This window comes from Pinus tabuliformis, chromosome 8, assembly GCF_031772625.1.
Source record: "Pinus tabuliformis cultivar Carrire ecotype Pingquan chromosome 8, CPIR1, whole genome shotgun sequence".
NCBI lineage: Eukaryota > Viridiplantae > Streptophyta > Pinopsida > Pinales > Pinaceae > Pinus > Pinus tabuliformis.
This window is the reverse complement of record NC_142294.1, coordinates 185,225,719-185,243,511: the sequence shown is the minus strand read 5'-3', so window position 1 is coordinate 185,243,511 and position 17,793 is coordinate 185,225,719. Positions and strand designations below refer to the sequence as shown.

Below are 17,793 nucleotides of genomic sequence, written 5' to 3'. Positions count from 1 at the left end.
TTGGTTGAAATCTTGAGTTTTAATGTAAGATGAGTTTGAACTTTGAAGTTGAACTTATCGCACAATAAGAATTGCAAGTTACAAAAAAAAAAAAAAAATTACATACATGACACAGCACATTGTATTTTTGACAAACAAACAAAAAAATCTCAACTCAACCCAAAATGAACTCTTTCCACTCTATGCAACAAAAATGAAAAAAACACCAACTCTTTCCACTCTATGCAACAAAAATGAAAAAAAAACACCATCAAATCCACTCAAAAATCATTGATAATCAATGGGTTATAGAAACCCAAGAAAAACCAAGAAAAAACCAAAACAAAATGGCCAAATTTGGTGCCCATACTTGGAAACCATGGTTTGCTGAAGAAATTTGATCCAAATACGAAGTTCTCTTGCTTGGGATGCTAAAATCTCCATGCTTCCTCCTCCTCTGCCCTAGTAGATGCCGTCCAGGGTTCCTCTCCTACTTAGCTCTCAATCCATGCCACTGTCTGTTCAAAATAACAAAAAATTCATGTTTTCCCTTATAAAACGCGCTGTCTGTCACCCTGGCGATAACTTCCCATCGAAGTTATTGCGGTTTTTTAACCAATTTTTTTGAAAAAAATTGCGTGGTAATCGGGCGAGTTTAGCGGCAATTCGAAAAAGTCGCGATTTTTTGATGTTATCGCGATAATATCGCGATTTTCGCAACACTGGTTCTCATGTCAATAATGATAAGAAGTGTCATGAACCTTCTGTGTAATGGACTTCTGTGTAAGACGGAGTTACTTTTAAGTTTTGAGGCATGAACCTGGTGATATCTTTGGGACAATGTATTGAAGGTCAATCGACATCTCCATGATGAATGATTTAATAACGCTGCTAAATCCTGATGGTGACTTGCTTGACTCTTTGATTGGTTTGATGATCTATATGGCTACTAATGCTTGCTTGTATGAGAAGCCACTGGTGAAATCTATTATTGTTGATAGTTGCTAATGTTTGCTTTTGACAAAAGCCTTGGTTGGAGTTGGATGAACAAGATGGATATTGTTGTTTGCTGAATTGTACTGAGATCCACCATGGTTACACTTTTTGCTATTGAACTGGGTGATGTGAAGAAACTATAATGGATGAGAATCCTTTTGAGAGGAAGCATTGATTACATAGCATTGTGATTCCTCCTATAAGCTGTGTGCCTAGAGACCTTGTGGTCTGGGAGATGTATTGTTGATTTTTCTTGTAGGTTGTGTGTTGAGAGACCTTGTGGTCTGGGAAATGTATTGTTGATTCCTCTTGTAGGCTGTGTGTCTAGAGACCTTATGGTCCGGGAGATGTGTTGTTGATTCCTCTTGTAGGCTGTGTGTCGAGAGACCTTGTGGTCTGAGAGATGTGTTGTTGATTGCCCTTGTAGGCTGTGTGTCGAGAGACCTTGTGGTCCAAGAGATGTATTGGTGGTTCTTCCTGTAGGATGTGTGCTGAGAGACCTTTTGATCTGAGAGATGATTTGAGATGAGTGTTATGTATCTTTCCTTATGATGAGACTGATGATTTTTCCCTTAAGCTATGGGCTGTGAGACCTTTGATTGGTTGGGGAGATTGATCTTAAGAGAGAAAATGAAAAGTACCTCCGTGGCTAAGAGAGAGTTGGAAAATATGGTAGCCATGGTTTGTATTTTCATCTTGAAAAATAAATGAAAATTTGAATTTTTAAAAGTTGCCTCCAAATTTATTAGGTTGGATGGACCCCTATGTGGCACCGATTTTGATCCCCACTTGAAGGCTATGTAAAGGAGATAGTTTCTCCTCATTCGCGCACATCAACTTGGTCTCATACATCTCTGATCCAATGAAATTACAGGAAGGCCGAAATTTTAGGGAGGGGCGAAATTTCAGGTACTTGGATTTTAACATGGCACTTGATCATGATTTTGGTTACTAGTTTGGCTATTATTTTGCTATTTGTTATTTATGATGTATTAATGAATTTGGAAAATCTCTCTCTCATAAGGAAGAACTTTTCCTGGGTTTTGTCCTTGTGCATTTTGCTCTCGCTGTGTGCCTAATTTCTGTGTCTCTTTTCTTATGGTTTCTTGGTATTTCTACTGTGATCTGCTACTGCTCTTTTATGCTTATGAATGATTTTTCTTATCATTGCTCTATGAAATAAGTGTTAAATAATACTAATAATATGTTGATGTTGTGAAAATATGAAAATTATTCTAAACATTGTGCTGGTAAAAAATTCAACAAGGCCATGGTAATCAAACATGAGAGTTTGATGAAAAATCAGACTTCGAACATAATAGTACTTCCACGAGGTAAGAAACCCATTGATTGCGAATGGGTGTAGAAAGTGTTACCACCATTTTGTGGGTGATATCCCTAGGAGATTTTTTTTCTTTCCCCAAGATGGTCCTCAACCGACAACGAACAAACCCTTGCAACCACCAAGTAGCTTGTTGTGGCACTTCTCTGCCACCTGAGCTAGCCATGTGGTCCCTCACCCAGCTGTCATGATCATATGTTTGAAGGAGGGCCTCTTGAACCTAAAGGTATGCCTTGTCATTTGGTAATTGAGTATTGGACACTTTTGGGCATGGATTTAGTGGAAAGAATGGGTAGGTTTGTGCTCTTGTTGCCTAGACCTCTTTTGGATGTTAACCTTAGATCCTACTCCCGTGGGATCTTTTTACTGGCCCTTGGGCTTTAGTGATGGTACTACATGGGAAACCTTGATTTTGTTTGTGTGATCCCGCTTTCTCATCCATATATATTACTCCCCTTCCACTCATTACAACCCCATTCATCATTTCTCCCACTTGGGCCCACATTCCTCCACTGGGTCCACATAGGGCTAGCCTTCTCCTTCCCCTAACCCTTGCCCACACCTTGGGTCGAGCCTGGAATGATGCCGCGGAGGTTGATGCAGCTGAAAAGAAAAGTAAAGCATAATTGGCCACAATCAAAAGGAAAATGTACGACACAATGCAAAAGATGGCCGTGACAAACATATTTAGCACGTGGGCAAAAGCCAATACATGAGCTCTACCCCATCATCATGGCCATCACCTTGGTTCCTACATGCACCAGATGAGCTTCTTTTATCATTCAGGAACCCATGATCGTCCCAAGCCCGCTAGGCAATGAACGCCCTACCTTAAAGGGGTTATCCGCTGATATATCTCACACATCATGCTATTATCCGTTGAGCCCTAAGTAATCAATTAAAGAAAAATCATAAAAGGCAAAAGGCATATAAAGAAGGATGGAAAACATTCAAGGCCAGGGCAACTCGTGTACCACGATTGCTCCCTCCTATACATTATATACCCAAGTGTGGGCTTCTCTTTTATTAGCTACCCTTGTACCCCAACATGTGTCTTAGGGCTGACCCTTTTCATCCCCTACTCCATTCATCTCTTTATCACATGCCACCACCCTTTAAAGGATTACTATCCCCCTTAGAAGTAGAAATCGCCTAATAGGATACTTTGTTAACCCCATTTGGAACTTGGAGACATTAGCACATGCCAAAGCCCACTATGGAAGGGCATGCCATTATGAAGTGCCCACTTGTTGTCCATGGTTTGTAAGCTCTTTTACTCGATTTCCTTGATCACTTGTTGTACTGGAAGGCTAGGGGACTCATTCGGTATTATGCAGGATTGCAAGGGGTATTCATTTTGGGTTTGGTCTCCCTATACGGGGTCCTAACCCTCCTGAGGGCTACATTGGCACATGTAGGGTGTGTGTTGAGAACCATGGACCTCCATAGCAATAGACAACACTCCATGGATCCCCAAAGATGTTCAAAGACTACTCGAGATTCATCTATTGGATGACGAAGATGCATCTCGTTAACCTTTGTCCAACCAAACCCACAGTTGTACCATGCACTTGGCAGATGACCCAGGACTTGTATGCTGACGTGGCATCTCTTACATCATCATCTGAGCCCTTACAAATGGTCTACATGCATCTTCGACTTATTTGGAGACCCATGAGGTCACTTGTGTGCCCTCACACCTATTGGGAGCACCACATGTATATTATGTGGAGAACAAGGGGCCAACCCCTTGTCCATTACGTTTGGAAGTCCTTTTCATCATTATGGCACTTATGGACTTCATCAAGTTTCTTAGAGGGCCCAACGACATGTAGTATTGATCATTCGACCTCTTGAGAGGCTTGCTATTTTGTTTATGAGCTAGTTTGGTGGGCTTGTGACCAAAAGTTAGTTATCTTCACATTATTTTTATTTTAGGGGCTAATGTAGGCCCAAGTAGATAAATTGAATTCATTAGGAGTGTATAAATACAAATGATGAGAGTTCATCTCTCATCACTACTTGGTTTGGACTTGTATCTCTCTTGAGATTTTTGCTATTCCTTCTTGGTGGACAAAATTTGGAGCATAGATGAATTTTGATGTATGGATTGACTTTTATTATCTTGGAGCTTCTTAATTGGAAAGTTTATTGATGGGTGGATATATTTTCTTACATGTAAGTACAAATTTAATGTTGTTTTGTCTTTTACTTTGTTGCATGCATTGATGATGAGATGGGGTTATGTTTCTATATAGCATCTCTTTATGTATGGGCCATGTATGTTGAATGAATTCTCGTAGGGGTAATCCTATTGTTGAATTTATCTTGACAAGCCATCTTACCTTGCAAAACGAAGTGTAAAAGCTTTTAAGGTCACTCTCCTTCTCCCTAATGACAAGTGAAGTTGTCCTTGAAGCCTCCTTGACCTAGAAACAAAGTCCATTATGATATTCTTCGTGACTCCAATCTCCCCAAAGGATTAGGCATTGGTCTACCATAAGGTGACCACTTAAATAATCATTTTTCTTCACCTCTCCTTTATTTTAGGTCTAGCCACATTAGGGCTCCTAGGGCATCATTTTCTCGACAAACCTCCCATAGAAACATTTCGATCTCTTGGCCTCGACTGTGATGTTGTGTCTCCTAGGCCTCCAAATATGACGGAATTTTGACGGTGGGGTTGTGAGATATCCCAAGCCCTAGCCTCAAGATTGGTTTTTGCCCTAGGTTTCCCTAGGCTAGTTCCTCATAGGGATCATTTTACACCTTTAGGTGAAAATTATTTCTTCGATCCCCTACTCATGGTTTAGGTCAAGTTCATCATTGGTTGCTAAATTCCCTCCTTTTGACTTGCACTGGGTCCACTTGGTCCCATGTGGTCCCATACCTTATCAAAGGTAATTCTTCAATAACCATTTGGGGAACCAAGTTCCATAAGCATTGTAGGGATTGGGAAACTCCTTTACAATTCACACTCCTTAAACTTAGCCACTAAATCCTCATCCCCTTTTTCGAGAAGACTTTGTACCTTGCTTAAAAAGCAAGCAAGTCCCACTCTTGAGTCTCTCCTAGGAAGGGGTCTCCGAGATCACTTCACATCCATGTTAGTTGATACATCCTCCATAAGTGATTCTCTATATATATTGAGTCTCCTCCCATCGGTGAAAGTCTGTAAAGAGTAGGAAGCTTTAGTTGTGATGACAATGGGCTTTAGCTTCATTGTTGCTTTTGACCTAGCAAGTGCTCCTCTTTGACCCCCTACTAGTTTGGGTGGTAACACAAAGTACAAGGTAGTTTGTGCACTTGACAAGCTCAAAATAGGGTTGGTTCCAAAATAACTCTTTTAGTGAGAGGGCATTGATTATAAGGAGACCTTTGCTCCTACAACAAAGATGAGTGCCATCCAACTTGTTCTAGGCATGGTAGCACAATTTGGTTGGAAGGTCCATCAGAGGGGTGTGAAGAGTGCCTTCCTCAATGAAAATTCTTAGGAACAGGGCTACATGTATCAACCACAGGGTTTTCAGGTTTCAAGGAGCAATTGGTCTGGAGACTGAAGAAGGCTGTATATGGTCTGAAGTAGACACCTAGGGCATAGTACATCAAAATTGGTAGATACTTCAATGATTCGGGGTTCTAGCAGAGTTCTTTAAAGTTTAGATCCCAATATGTATGTCAAAAGAGTTGATAATGATATTGCTATTTTGGTCATATGCAGATGATATCATTATTATAGGTAGTAAGCAAAGTGCTATAGAACAAGTCAAATCCAATAAGAGCAAAACTTTTGACATGATTGATCCAGGCCTCCTAAGTGTGGAAGATTGTCAAATGGGTAGCAGCTTTTTTGTTTCACAAAAAGAATATGTCAGGAGTTTGCTTGACAGGTTCAGAATGAGTAATTGCAGAATTATGTTCAAGCATTTCCAGATTACTCACATCAGACTTTTATTGTTGACGTTTCAAGCCAGCAAGTGTGGCTCATCATCAGAACAGAGATGAGCCACACTTGCTGGCTCAAAACGTTGACAATAATAATGTCTGATGTGAGTAATCTGGAATGCTTGAACACCATTAGTCTTCTCACAAAAGCTTTCGATCTGTAAGTGCAAATTCTCATCTACACCTATCGAGAAAGGGTTGAAACTTTTAGCCAACACTGACTCTAAGGCAGCTAACAAGTTAGTATACAGGTAATTTGTGGGTAGCTTGATATATCTTACAACCACACACATGATTTGAGTTTCGCTGTGAGATTCATTTCCAGATTTATGACAACGCCAAAGGTAGACCATTGGACTGCTGCAGAGCAAGTGCTGAGATATGTGAAAAGAACACTAGACTCTTGCATTCTGTATAACAAAAACAAAATCCCTCGACTGTGTCGGTATACAGATTGAGATACATTTTCAGTCTTGGCATGGGTGCAGTTATATGGCTCAGCAAGAAGCAACATGTAGCAGCCCTTTCATCGACAGAAGCAGAATATCAAGGAACAGTGCAAGGAGTGTGTGTGGCAGTTTGGCTCAGGAGGATGCTTTTAGATGTGTAGATGCAGCAAACAGGGCCAACTCTCCTGTTATGTGACAATCAAAGGGTGATCAAACTTGTCATGAATCCAGTCTTCCTTGGGTGTACTTTATCAAACATCTTGTAGAGGATGGATCTATCACACTGTAGTACTGTCCCACAGAAGACCAAGCTGCATGCATTCTCACCAAGTCCTTAGGTCCTGAAAATAATGTAAAATCCTGGGGCAAGCTTGGTTTAGTTAGTTGATTGTCCATCAAGGGAGGGTGTTATAGTAAATATTAGCTTATAATGGTTGATTAGATAGTAGACCTAGGTGTTAATAAAGTGAATTTCACCTTAGGTTATTTTATGCTTTTGTCTTACTTCACATTATTATGTTTCTTGATCTACTGGACATACATAAAGTGGATTAACTTAACATGTTTGTAATCCCATATGAGAAAGAAATCATTTGCTTTCTCACCATGCAATATAAAATGAAGAATCCTTTATATTGGTTTCTTTATGTGCTTGATTTCCATAATAATGTATTTGTCTCCATTTTATCAGTGGGGATTACCTAATAGTATGACCGATAAGAAGTACCCAGTAATTCTAGGATTTTCTGTTGATTTACTCTACTTATCTGCATATATGGCTCATGGGTATTTGGTTAATAATTAATGTTTCTGAATTTTCATATCATGTAATTTCTGACAGGATATTATGTGGCATATTTTTGGGGAACGCTGTACTGCAAAGGTCATACCCCGAACTGCTTTTTCAAATCTAAAATGTGGTACGGTTTTGCTTAATGTGTTACAGTGAAATCCTAGTTATTTTTGTATCACAAATGTATTCTTGATTTGTGAGTTGGGTGACTGAATCGTGGGTAGATTCTAGCTGCATGGGATTGTAGGATAGATATGTAGTGTACTGCATCCAGCTTTGTTAATCAAGAACACCGAAAGACTTTTGATAGGATATATTATGGCTTTCATCAGTGATATATATATTTTTGGGAGACTTTGTTTTGCAAAATAGCATTTGTTTTATGAGATAAGAATAATGTTATTATCCGTGTTGGAACAGGTGAAGCACTTGTTATTTTCAGGACAAAAGAAGGAGCAGATATGGCAGTCAAGAAATTGGAGGAGGCATTTCTAATGCTTTCAGATGGAAGGTTCTCTCCAAATCATTGGTGCTAATGTCCCTTTCTGTATTTGTGGTCAATGTTCATATTGCTCGAGACTAATAATATTGGTTAAAAAGAGTATCTTTCGCTTCAATGTTTTCTTCTTCTTTTGGCTTTCATGCTTCTACTTTTGTGCTTTGACTATTGCTTTTGCTACCCACTCGATGCCCCTAAAGTGAGCTATTGAGTGCAAAGAGCTTTGTAGCCGTAGTGTTTTAAGTGTATTGGATGTTCCTTGTTGTAGTTGGAGTCACTGAGGAGTCATTGATACGTAACAATTCCCTTGATCTAGTTGGGGTTGGTAAGGACCCCTTGATTGTGTCTAGCAAGTTATTTTTGTTGCCACAGAACGTTTGTAATAGAGTTATTTTTGTTGCCACAGAACAACTTTTGTAATATTTTCGAGCTTTGCTTATTACATAGACCTGCTTGGTACCAGCAAGGAGACCTTGATATAGTTTTGGTCAGCAAGATATATTGTCAGTACAGCAAAAATGTCTTTTTGCAATAGTATCAATGTTGCATATTTTTTCTCTTGCACTGGTTGGGGTCGGTAAGGTATATTGTTATTGTGGCAAAACGGATACCTTTGCAATAGTCTTAATCTTCCACATTTTTCCCTTGTATCTTGTCGGGAGTAACAAGGTGTTTGTCAGTTCAGACACAGAGCGGGGTAAGGTATGCATACGTCCAGAGTCCATAGAATGTAGCAGTGAAGGCGCTGTGTGCAGGGGTCCTTTGTCCCACAAACAAAGGGGTCTCATACACCGATTTGGTGTCTGGTTTGGCTCTGATCTTAAAATCAGATTGCTATTATTATTATATAATTTGTGAAGCATGAGAGATTGACTTCTGTGATTGTCACAGACATATTATTGTCCCACCGACTCAGGTGTGGTTGGGATGTGAATTGGTCTGGTAACTTGTTTCATGTTCGTCAATTTCTAAGAGAAGTAATTATTTGTCACGAGATTAATGAACTGTATTGTATGCCATCATGTAATTTCTTATGTGCAAAAAGTAATTAAATCACTGTGGTCGATCATTTTTTATTGAGGTGGTTAGAACTTAGAATTTGAATGTTTTACACTGATCATGAAGCGTATATTTATTTAATGCATTCCAATGAAGCATGATGTTGTTGTGCATGTAAATTTATTAAATACTGATACCAGAGCTTGTAAATGAATAGTTGTATGTAATGAGAATTATTTTTCCCAAGAGTGATATCAGAGTTGCATAATTGAGCTGTGTACGAGAATTGGATTGGAAGTGGTAACAGAGCAGATTTAGGTTATGTGTTTGTGTGAGTGTGCTGTGTTAGGCTGTGAGCTTGTGTATTTGAGGCTCTTACAGTGAACTGGAACCCTGTATCCTCAGAACAGGGCGAAATTCTGCAATAGCAAGACGAATTTATATACAACATTGCAGGAAGTCAACTTAAATGGCTCAAGCTTGGATTAACTATGGAAAAAATAAGAAACCAGAATAAATTCTTCAAATCCTTTTTGTGACCATGTAAATGCCATAGCAATATAACTGACTGTAAAAGGGCCTTACAGCCATTATATGAAGATCAGTGTCCCAGTGAAACTCCCACACAGCTCTAGATCAAGAACATGTAATTCCGTGTTGTTATTCATCCTTGTATAGATTTTCTCATGTTTCATTCCTCTGCTGGTTGTGTAGGTACTAATATTGACAGACTAATACACTAGACAAGCACACTCACACCCATGACCAATTTCTATTGGTAATATTTTGTTGTTCCTGAAACATCGTTCATATCTGGACCATTTCAAGAGCCTTGTTGGAGAGCCAATCTGGTTACATTCTTTACATTTCAGCCTCTAGTCTTTCCAAACTACATTTCAGTTATTTCGTTTTGTCTCCTAAATGTGTAGTATTGGCATCTATCTTGATACTGTGTTGTGTTACTTGCCTCTTCGCACAATGAATTCTAACTATTCTCAAAAGAGATGGTTTAATTGCATTTGAAAGATTCTCATTATGGGATTTGTACTATGTAATGATAAATTTGGATTTAACTTTTGGAGTTGACGTTCCATAGGCCGCAGGGATAAGTTACCAAGATTCAGATAAGGATCCGGATCCAGATTCGCTAGTTTTTGAAAATCCAGGATCTGGATATGGCAAGGATATGTCAAGTACAAAAAGTATAATAATATTTTGTAAATTAAAAAAACACTTTTATAGTTCAAAAATAAAATCCATTTATAAATCACAACATTTAGAACTGAAACCATTAGATATAATATAAATATGATCATGTGTCTCATCCATGATCACTCTACTAATATCATAATATGCAGTAGGTTTAACTACATATCCTCAAATGGATCTACATTCTCTTTTGCGTATTGCAACTCTACATCATGAATAGTTGACGGGGGTCCTGGAATGTAGGAAGTTGCATCAGTAGGTTGGACAGGTGGTGGAACAATATCCTCAAGTAGGTTGAGGTGAGTCACGGCATTCAATGTTAGGTTCAAGTCCGAGATCTCAGGCTCCACATCCCACATCTTGGTCGGACCTTTTTTATACTCTGGCTCAACATGTGATAGAAGACGTAGGTTGGAATGAACATACACAAGATCTTCAACCTTTGCCTCTCCCAGCCTCTTTCGCTTTACTGAATGGATGAAGCCATATGTACCCCAATTCCTCTCAGCTGATGAGGAACTAGCAACCCGTGATAACAACCTGGTGGCTAGAGTTGAGAGGTGAATGCTATCCTCACAATGGAAGCCCCACCAAGTAATAGGATCAAGATTGCCTCAATCATCTAGAGCTACTCAATCTGAAAAGCTATCAGTAGATAGTACAAGTCTTCCAAATTCTTGAAGTACTTCCATTGCAACTCCCACATCTCTTTACATTTTCCTTAAAGTTGTTTTGTATCCTTGTACCACTTCAGAATCCTTGTTTGTGTTGAAATATGTAACTAGTTTCAGTCTTCATAATGACATATGTAACCATGATTTTTGCAAAAAGAAAAATAAATTTATTATTGTTGTTCTTGAGGCATGTTTTTCATGCTCGAAGGAAATTTATTTTTAGGTCAAGCACCCATTGAGTGCTTCTAGGGCTTGTCATGTATTCTACAAGTCAATTGAGTCACTATCATGTATTGAAGACCCTTTTGGGCATGTTTTATATTGTAAAGGAAATTTTATTTGAGTCAAAATAGAGTCAAAGGACCCTCCAAGACCTTGTCAAGATGCAAGCAACAAGTCGGCCTAGGGACAATGTCAAGTTGGTCCATAAGGAGTGACATGAAGCTTATAAATAGAGAGCTCGACCTCATTTGTTAGGACATCAATCAAGTTTGTTCTAAAGCTTATGAAGTTTGAGTAAGTCTAGCGAAAAAGAGAGAAAGGACGAGAAAATCAAAGGTTATAAGGATTGTTTTTGGGTCATTCACCTCACATGTGCGAAACAGTTAGGGCTACTTTCTGCAGTTGCGAAGATCAAAGTTGCAGTCACTTCAGGAGGTCGAAAAAATAAGGTGTCCAAGAGCAGTTTGTCAAGTCGAGTTGTCAGGAAAGAAAGATCATCTCTAGCGAAGAAGAGAAGTTCTGCAAATTTGCCGTAATCAGTCCACATGTGTGGAATCACAGAGATTACAGTCAGGCCAAAAATTGTAGACCTATGATAGACGCTGAAAAACTGGAGAAGTCAAAATCTTTGTGATCTTGTGGAAGTAGGTTGTTTATTAGCATAATAGGAGCATTTGTTGGCACACATACCTAGTGTTGTTTGCATCCACAGTTGGGAAATTTGTCCACTTCATGTCTTCCAAGCTCTAGAGTCTCTAATCGCCTCTAATATGTAGAGAGCTAGACACCTCTAATATGAATTGTGAAATAACGCAACAAGCAATCCTTATCGAATGATGGTATAGATAATGACAACTCCTTATGATCTCATAATATATGGGATAGATGAAGTGCTCCTCAATTGTAGTCTCTTTCAAACTTCACAACTGTGAAACCCTCTCCATCCATGAGATGTGCCAATCAAACTTGATGTTTCACTGGTGGGAGCAAACCCTCAAATGGCAAAGTAGAATTAGCCATGTGACTAATGATGTTGAATGCAAATGAGACAGAGAACAAGGCCACCTTCTATTGCGACCTTTAATTGCCCTATTGATTTCTTGTTTTGGAGGGTGGATGTGGCTAGGGGCATCCAGAGAATACCTGAAGGAGGGAGGAGCTCAATACATGTTGATGCACCGGTAAGTGAAAAAGTCTTTGTGAACCAACACTGCATGTTCCTTGAATGTCACATGGAGGCAAACCCCTTGGAGGAACAAATGGCTAGGGGTATCTCTCCTGTCTTGTGCAAGGGACGAGTGCTAAATTTGGCTTGGACAATGGCTCAAGGAACATTCTGTGCTCAGAAGATTATATTTTTAAATTTGGAGTACAAAAGGATTGAACACTCTATATATGAGCCCAATCAACTAGTAGCGGGCTAGATCCCCAAACCTTAAAATGCATATTGAAAGAATGACACTCGGACACAAAAAGTGATACATACTTTTTGTCAAGTTGGGGTTAGGAAGCATGTCCCAAGAGGAAATTGGGACTTATTAATGGGACCCCAAGTAACTATATGTTATAGTAATTTCCACTTTGCTTCCTGTGAAAGATGTGGAAGTTCGAGAATGCACTGTTAGACATGTTATATACGGTGTAACATTGGGAGCACTCCTAAGGATAGGGGTTGCTCTTCCCGTGCTCCTAAGAGGTGGGTAATACAAGAGGGATGTTTCCTTATGTTCCCTTTTGGGGGGGACGTGGTAGGGAGTGCCCCCTCAAAAAATGAGATGCTCCCATGCCTTTTGATCGAAGTTGGCGATTGAGGATGAAAGAGAAAAAGCAAAATGAAAATAAAATGAATGTAAATCTATGAAATCGGTGGATGCAACCCACATGTTTGCTGGACTCAAGTCTCAAACCCATGGAATTGTTGGAAATATGCCCCAAGATGAGTATAGGACTTATGAATGGGACCTTGAGTAACTATATGTGTAAATAGTCAATCTTGAGTCATGGTAGTCATTAAACCTAGGAATCCTAGAAAATTGTGTTAAGGTTTTTAAGTTATAATAATGACATCCAATCTATGTGCTACTAGCCCTTTCTAGGGACTTGTCCAATGAAAATCACTGCAATCATATCTTTAGGTTTTCTTCCCCAAGCATTTAACTTCCTATTGATCCATGCGATTATCACCCAAATCTTGTATCTTTGAAACTCGCAGTGCCTGGTATGTTGGACATTGGATAAACCGGGTGTTTCGTGACATGGACTAACTGCCTCTCGTGGATCCTTATCTCTGGTGATGTTATCGTTGACCAACACCTGTGGGTTTTGGTCTAACGACAATCGTGATTCCCAACAAGTGGTATTAGAGTGTAGGTCACGACTTCGATACACACCCAGCTTGCATTGGGGGGGGGGGATTGTTGGACATTGGATAAACCAACACTCCCTGTGTGTTGATGACATGGACTAACTGCCTTTTGTGGATCCTTATCTCTGGCGATGTGATTGTTGACTAACACCTGCGGGTTTTGGTCTAATGGCAATCATGATTTCCAACATGGTACTCATCGAACTCATTAATATTGTAATATTTTGCCAGCGTTTTATTTTATAATTATGATGTTCAATATATGAGACACTGGCCCATTTGTGGACTCTTCCAAAGAAAGCCGCTGCAATTTCATGTTACCAGTACCACTTTGATACATGTGTAAGTGATGGGGCCATGCTGCTGTCCTAATTGCTTAACAGCTTGCAATTTTTGGATATTCACTCCCCCTCTTTCCACAGGATTGCCAACTGACTGCTTTGCCTTGCTTCTTTTGTTTCTGAAAATTCCTCTGTTCTTTTAATTATCTGGACGGGGGTTTAGGTTGCCCATCTAAATAAAGCTTGAGCTTCTCAGCTTGATTTTTTGACTTTATTGTCTATGTTTTATTGATTTTGTTGAGCAAGGTCACATTGATCAACTTTTCATATTTGTCTTCTACCATTGTCGCTTACCATGATCATTGACATTGTACATATGTGCTGGCTTTTAAGTTTTAACATTCAAGATATTGTATTTATGTGTTGGCTTTTATCATTCAAAACATTGTATATATGTGCTGGCTTTTCAGATTCTTATCTTCTTTCAAGATCTTTGCCAGCTGCTTCCACAAATATGTTAGCTTATTGTTATCCCCACCTGCACACATGTTTTTCTACTTGTTTCATATCATTTGATGGCTTAGAATTTGTGTTTTCAGTTTCATTTTGCTTTTTGTGTGAACTTGGCTGCTTAGCTTCTTGTTTGTTGGCTGGAGTAGCATACCTTTTGAAAACACAATGTACAAATTCAGAATTAAGCATTTGTTTCAAAGTCTTGCTGATCAGGTGCTAGGCATGTTTTCATGCAGCTTATTTGCTTAGATGCACTCAAGGATTTCTCCCAGGGGTATTGTTCTTAACTTTACTATGTTGTTTATTCTTCTTTGTTTATCACCTACTCATTTGGTATTGAGCTAGTGAGATACAGGGCTCCAACATCATTCATGCTCGTAAACACTGACATTCTCGTGGAGTCTTTGTGATTTAGCAGGGTGCTTACCAACTGTGTTGTGAGAAATCCACACTTGAGCCTTCAATTCTGAGCATGCTTCAATTCATCCTCTCTTTTTAAATTGAATCTGAGTTGCTCGAGAGAGATTGAATGCTAAAGTACATAAGCTCATGGTTCATTTCTGCATGCCCTAGGGATAGAGCACCCATATGAGCATTTCTTCTTTTGGGACAGCATGGTGCACATTGCATTTTGGTGTCTTTGTGTTACCATTATTGACATGTTTTTATGTTGTTTCCTGGCAACAAGGGCCATTTTCCTTGTCTAATGACGGCTGTAAATAGCCAGGCAAGTGTTTGTAAGGATGTTGCTTGCTTTCTCTACCTTAATTGCTTTTCAATTTCTCATGTTAATTGCCTGGTGCAAGTCTCAGTTGTTTGGATACCACCAAGAAATTTCCAATTACTGAATGCCCAGCAAGATACTTAAGTTTTTCAAAAAATTTAAAATTTCCTTTATTCACTGTAACAGAACATGACTTCCGCCCTGTGTACTTGCGATATGCCAACTCTAATTATGTGATCAATCATTCTACTCAATTGCTAACATAGATCTACACTGCACAGTTTCTTGGAGGCATGCTCATTTCTTACAGCTTGATAAGCCCAAGGCTAGACCTTTATGTCAAGATAATACCCTATCCACTGTCACATTCAGTTCTTCCCTGGTTCTGAAGTTTGAGCACCCACAAGTGCAAAGTTCTTGCATTCAAATTTCAAAACATTTTAGATGCACCAATCACGGATGTAGCAATTTCTTTTCAGTTTGATATCTAAGTTCTCTCTTCTGAAGACCTCCTGATATAACTTATGGCTAGGTGTAAGAAGTATTTATAGTATGAGATTGGTGTATCTTACAAAGTGCATTCTTAATTCATTCTTAAAAAATTGCATCTAATCTTTTCACTCTTTTGATGAACCTTTTTATCAGTGAGACGCTTTGAATTAGGATTGCCATGAATGATGTGAAGTATTGGACTGCTTTTAGAAACTTTGCTTTCTTGCATTGGGATTAAAAGTAACTTATAATATTTAGTGATCAAAGCTTAAAATATTCATCATGCCAAGTGCTTGTTCTAATGCATGTCCTACTAATTGTAATGTTTGGTTGCAGGCCTCTTATAGCTACAAAAGCAGCAGCTCCTGTGGCATCTGGGAAGCCAAAATTTGCTGGACATATTTCTATAGAAAAACATAAACTCATGCATCGGTCACATCAGGAGGATATTGTGTGTAATTAACATCCGTTAGTTCAGTTACAATTTAAGTAATGCTGACATCAATATTTTAGTCCCACCTCAGCAGAATTAGGCCTGACGTCAATATTCTTAATGCGCTGAATAAAAATGGCGTGTCGTGTTTCACTCTATTTCCTAGTAAAACACAGGCTAAAATATTGTTTTTCACTCCGATAAATTATTAGAAGTTCATTTTCTCTCATTTACATATTTTATTGGAGTAAAACTAATTTTCTATTGATATCTTGATTTTGTTTGGCTTTACCTTGATTTTATTTGTCCTTTTTAATAGAGAAAAGCAGTGTCAACTTCACACTGTTCTCAGCCAAATACAATTGAGTATGAAATGGCTATGGAATGGCGGCTTCTACAAGAAAAATCAGAATGCTGGTGGAAGGAATTATACAAGGTATCAATTTTGTCCAGACTCCTAACTCAAATTAATAATGTTGGTCTTATCAGAGGGAGGATCATATGTTTAGTCTGATTGTTTGCAACAATAATAAAACTGAAATGAAAATATTTAAAATTGTATTTTCTGCAGCAAGAAAATTTGGAGCTTGACAAAGTGAAGTGCAACCATCTTATTTTGACTGCAAACAAGAAACTGGATAAATAGAGGCAGGTTATATCTATTACAAGCTTTTTCTGTATTCAAGTTTTTTAACCTTCCATCTTTCCATTCTATCCTTTATGCAAATTACGGGGTTGCATTAGTTTTTAGTCTGATTACAAATTTTTTGTTTTACAGAATTATGTTGATTGTTAATGAAAGTATTTGACCAGTATGGTTTTTTTCCTTTCTTTTCATGCCCTATTTTTGCGAAAGGTAAATTTTGATTTGTTTTTCATTATCAGGGCAAGGAGACTTGCATTTGAGGTGAATGATGTGAATGTCTGCACCTTTTAGTGCTAAGAAATTTTCTGTTTGTCAGCTTTTGCAGATGGAAGAATGGAGAATTTTTGTATGGTTACATGTGGATGATGCTACCAGGTTACATTATAAAGAAAGTACTACATGAGCTAGTTAGTACGTCAGCAAGAATGTTGCAACGATGTCAAAGACTTTGCAGCCAACTCTAGATATGAAGGCACATTAAATTCAGGTCTCGACCAGTTGATGATCTTAACAGCTTTGGTGTATAATAATTTATCCCGGTTCAATTGCTTGCTCCCAATGCAAAGTACCTTGAGTTGAGCACAGCAATTGCTGCAAATGCACATGGGTAACATGGCATCTGTAACTGTTGTGAATGAGATGTATGGTGGTACTGCGTATGAATATGTACCATACTAATGATGAAAGGAGCATGATGTAACAAATTTTCAGTTGATTATTGTTGGTTAGTACATTTTGCAACTATATTATATAGATTCTTTTTTCATGTTTTGACCCTGAGGGCAGAATGAAACAAACACCCTTGCTGAATAAGGAAGTTTGGAAGTTCCTTTTTGACATTGTCATTGATGCTTTAATTCTCTGCAACCGTCAAGCTAGCCCCGTCATTTAATTAAAATGATCAACGTTGGTCATCAATGCATGTCATTCACATTGGATGCTATATATTATCCCCATAGTTCTTAGCATATGTGACAAGTAATATGACTTAAGATATGAAGTTGAAAATTACGGTCTCTTTATACAGCTTCATAAACTCTACAAGGCTTCTCTATGAGCAACTATACTATCCTAGAAATAAATGATGATTTGAATCTTTACTAAAACATGGATCCACCTGTCCTTTCTTATTCTAGGCTATGGAAATGATGAAAATGGTAAGAGAATTGATGCACTTTATTCTGCACAGGATAATTTAATTGGGTGAAGGCCAACCCTTGTAAGATGAGGTT

The 17,793-nt window shown here is 38.6% G+C and overlaps 1 protein-coding gene across 19 annotated transcripts in view; it reads left to right on the top strand.

Annotated features, from left to right (window-relative positions):
* The window catches only part of LOC149234760 (protein ANTI-SILENCING 1-like), a 143,862-nt gene extending 126,836 nt beyond the window's left edge, over nt 1-17,026 (top strand). For 6 of the 19 annotated variants that reach the window (XR_016246110.1, XR_016246111.1, XR_016246108.1 and 3 more), the window contains 7 exons: nt 7,553-7,631; nt 7,925-8,015; nt 15,819-15,933; nt 16,235-16,351; nt 16,487-16,563; nt 16,694-16,771; nt 16,878-17,026. Coding sequence is in view for 6 of the 19 variants with exons in the window: in XM_089371927.1 (XP_089228053.1) it covers nt 7,553-7,631; nt 7,925-8,015; nt 15,819-15,933; nt 16,235-16,351; nt 16,487-16,561 (477 nt within the window). In the remaining 13 variants the exon portion in view is untranslated. Of the gene's footprint in view, nt 1-7,552; nt 7,632-7,924; nt 8,016-15,818; nt 15,934-16,234; nt 16,352-16,486; nt 16,568-16,693; nt 16,772-16,877 lie in introns of all 19 variants that reach the window. The other 13 variants (XR_016246114.1, XR_016246116.1, XR_016246112.1 and 10 more) reach the window with 13 other exon arrangements.
* Nucleotides 17,027-17,793: the final 767 nt, after the last annotated feature.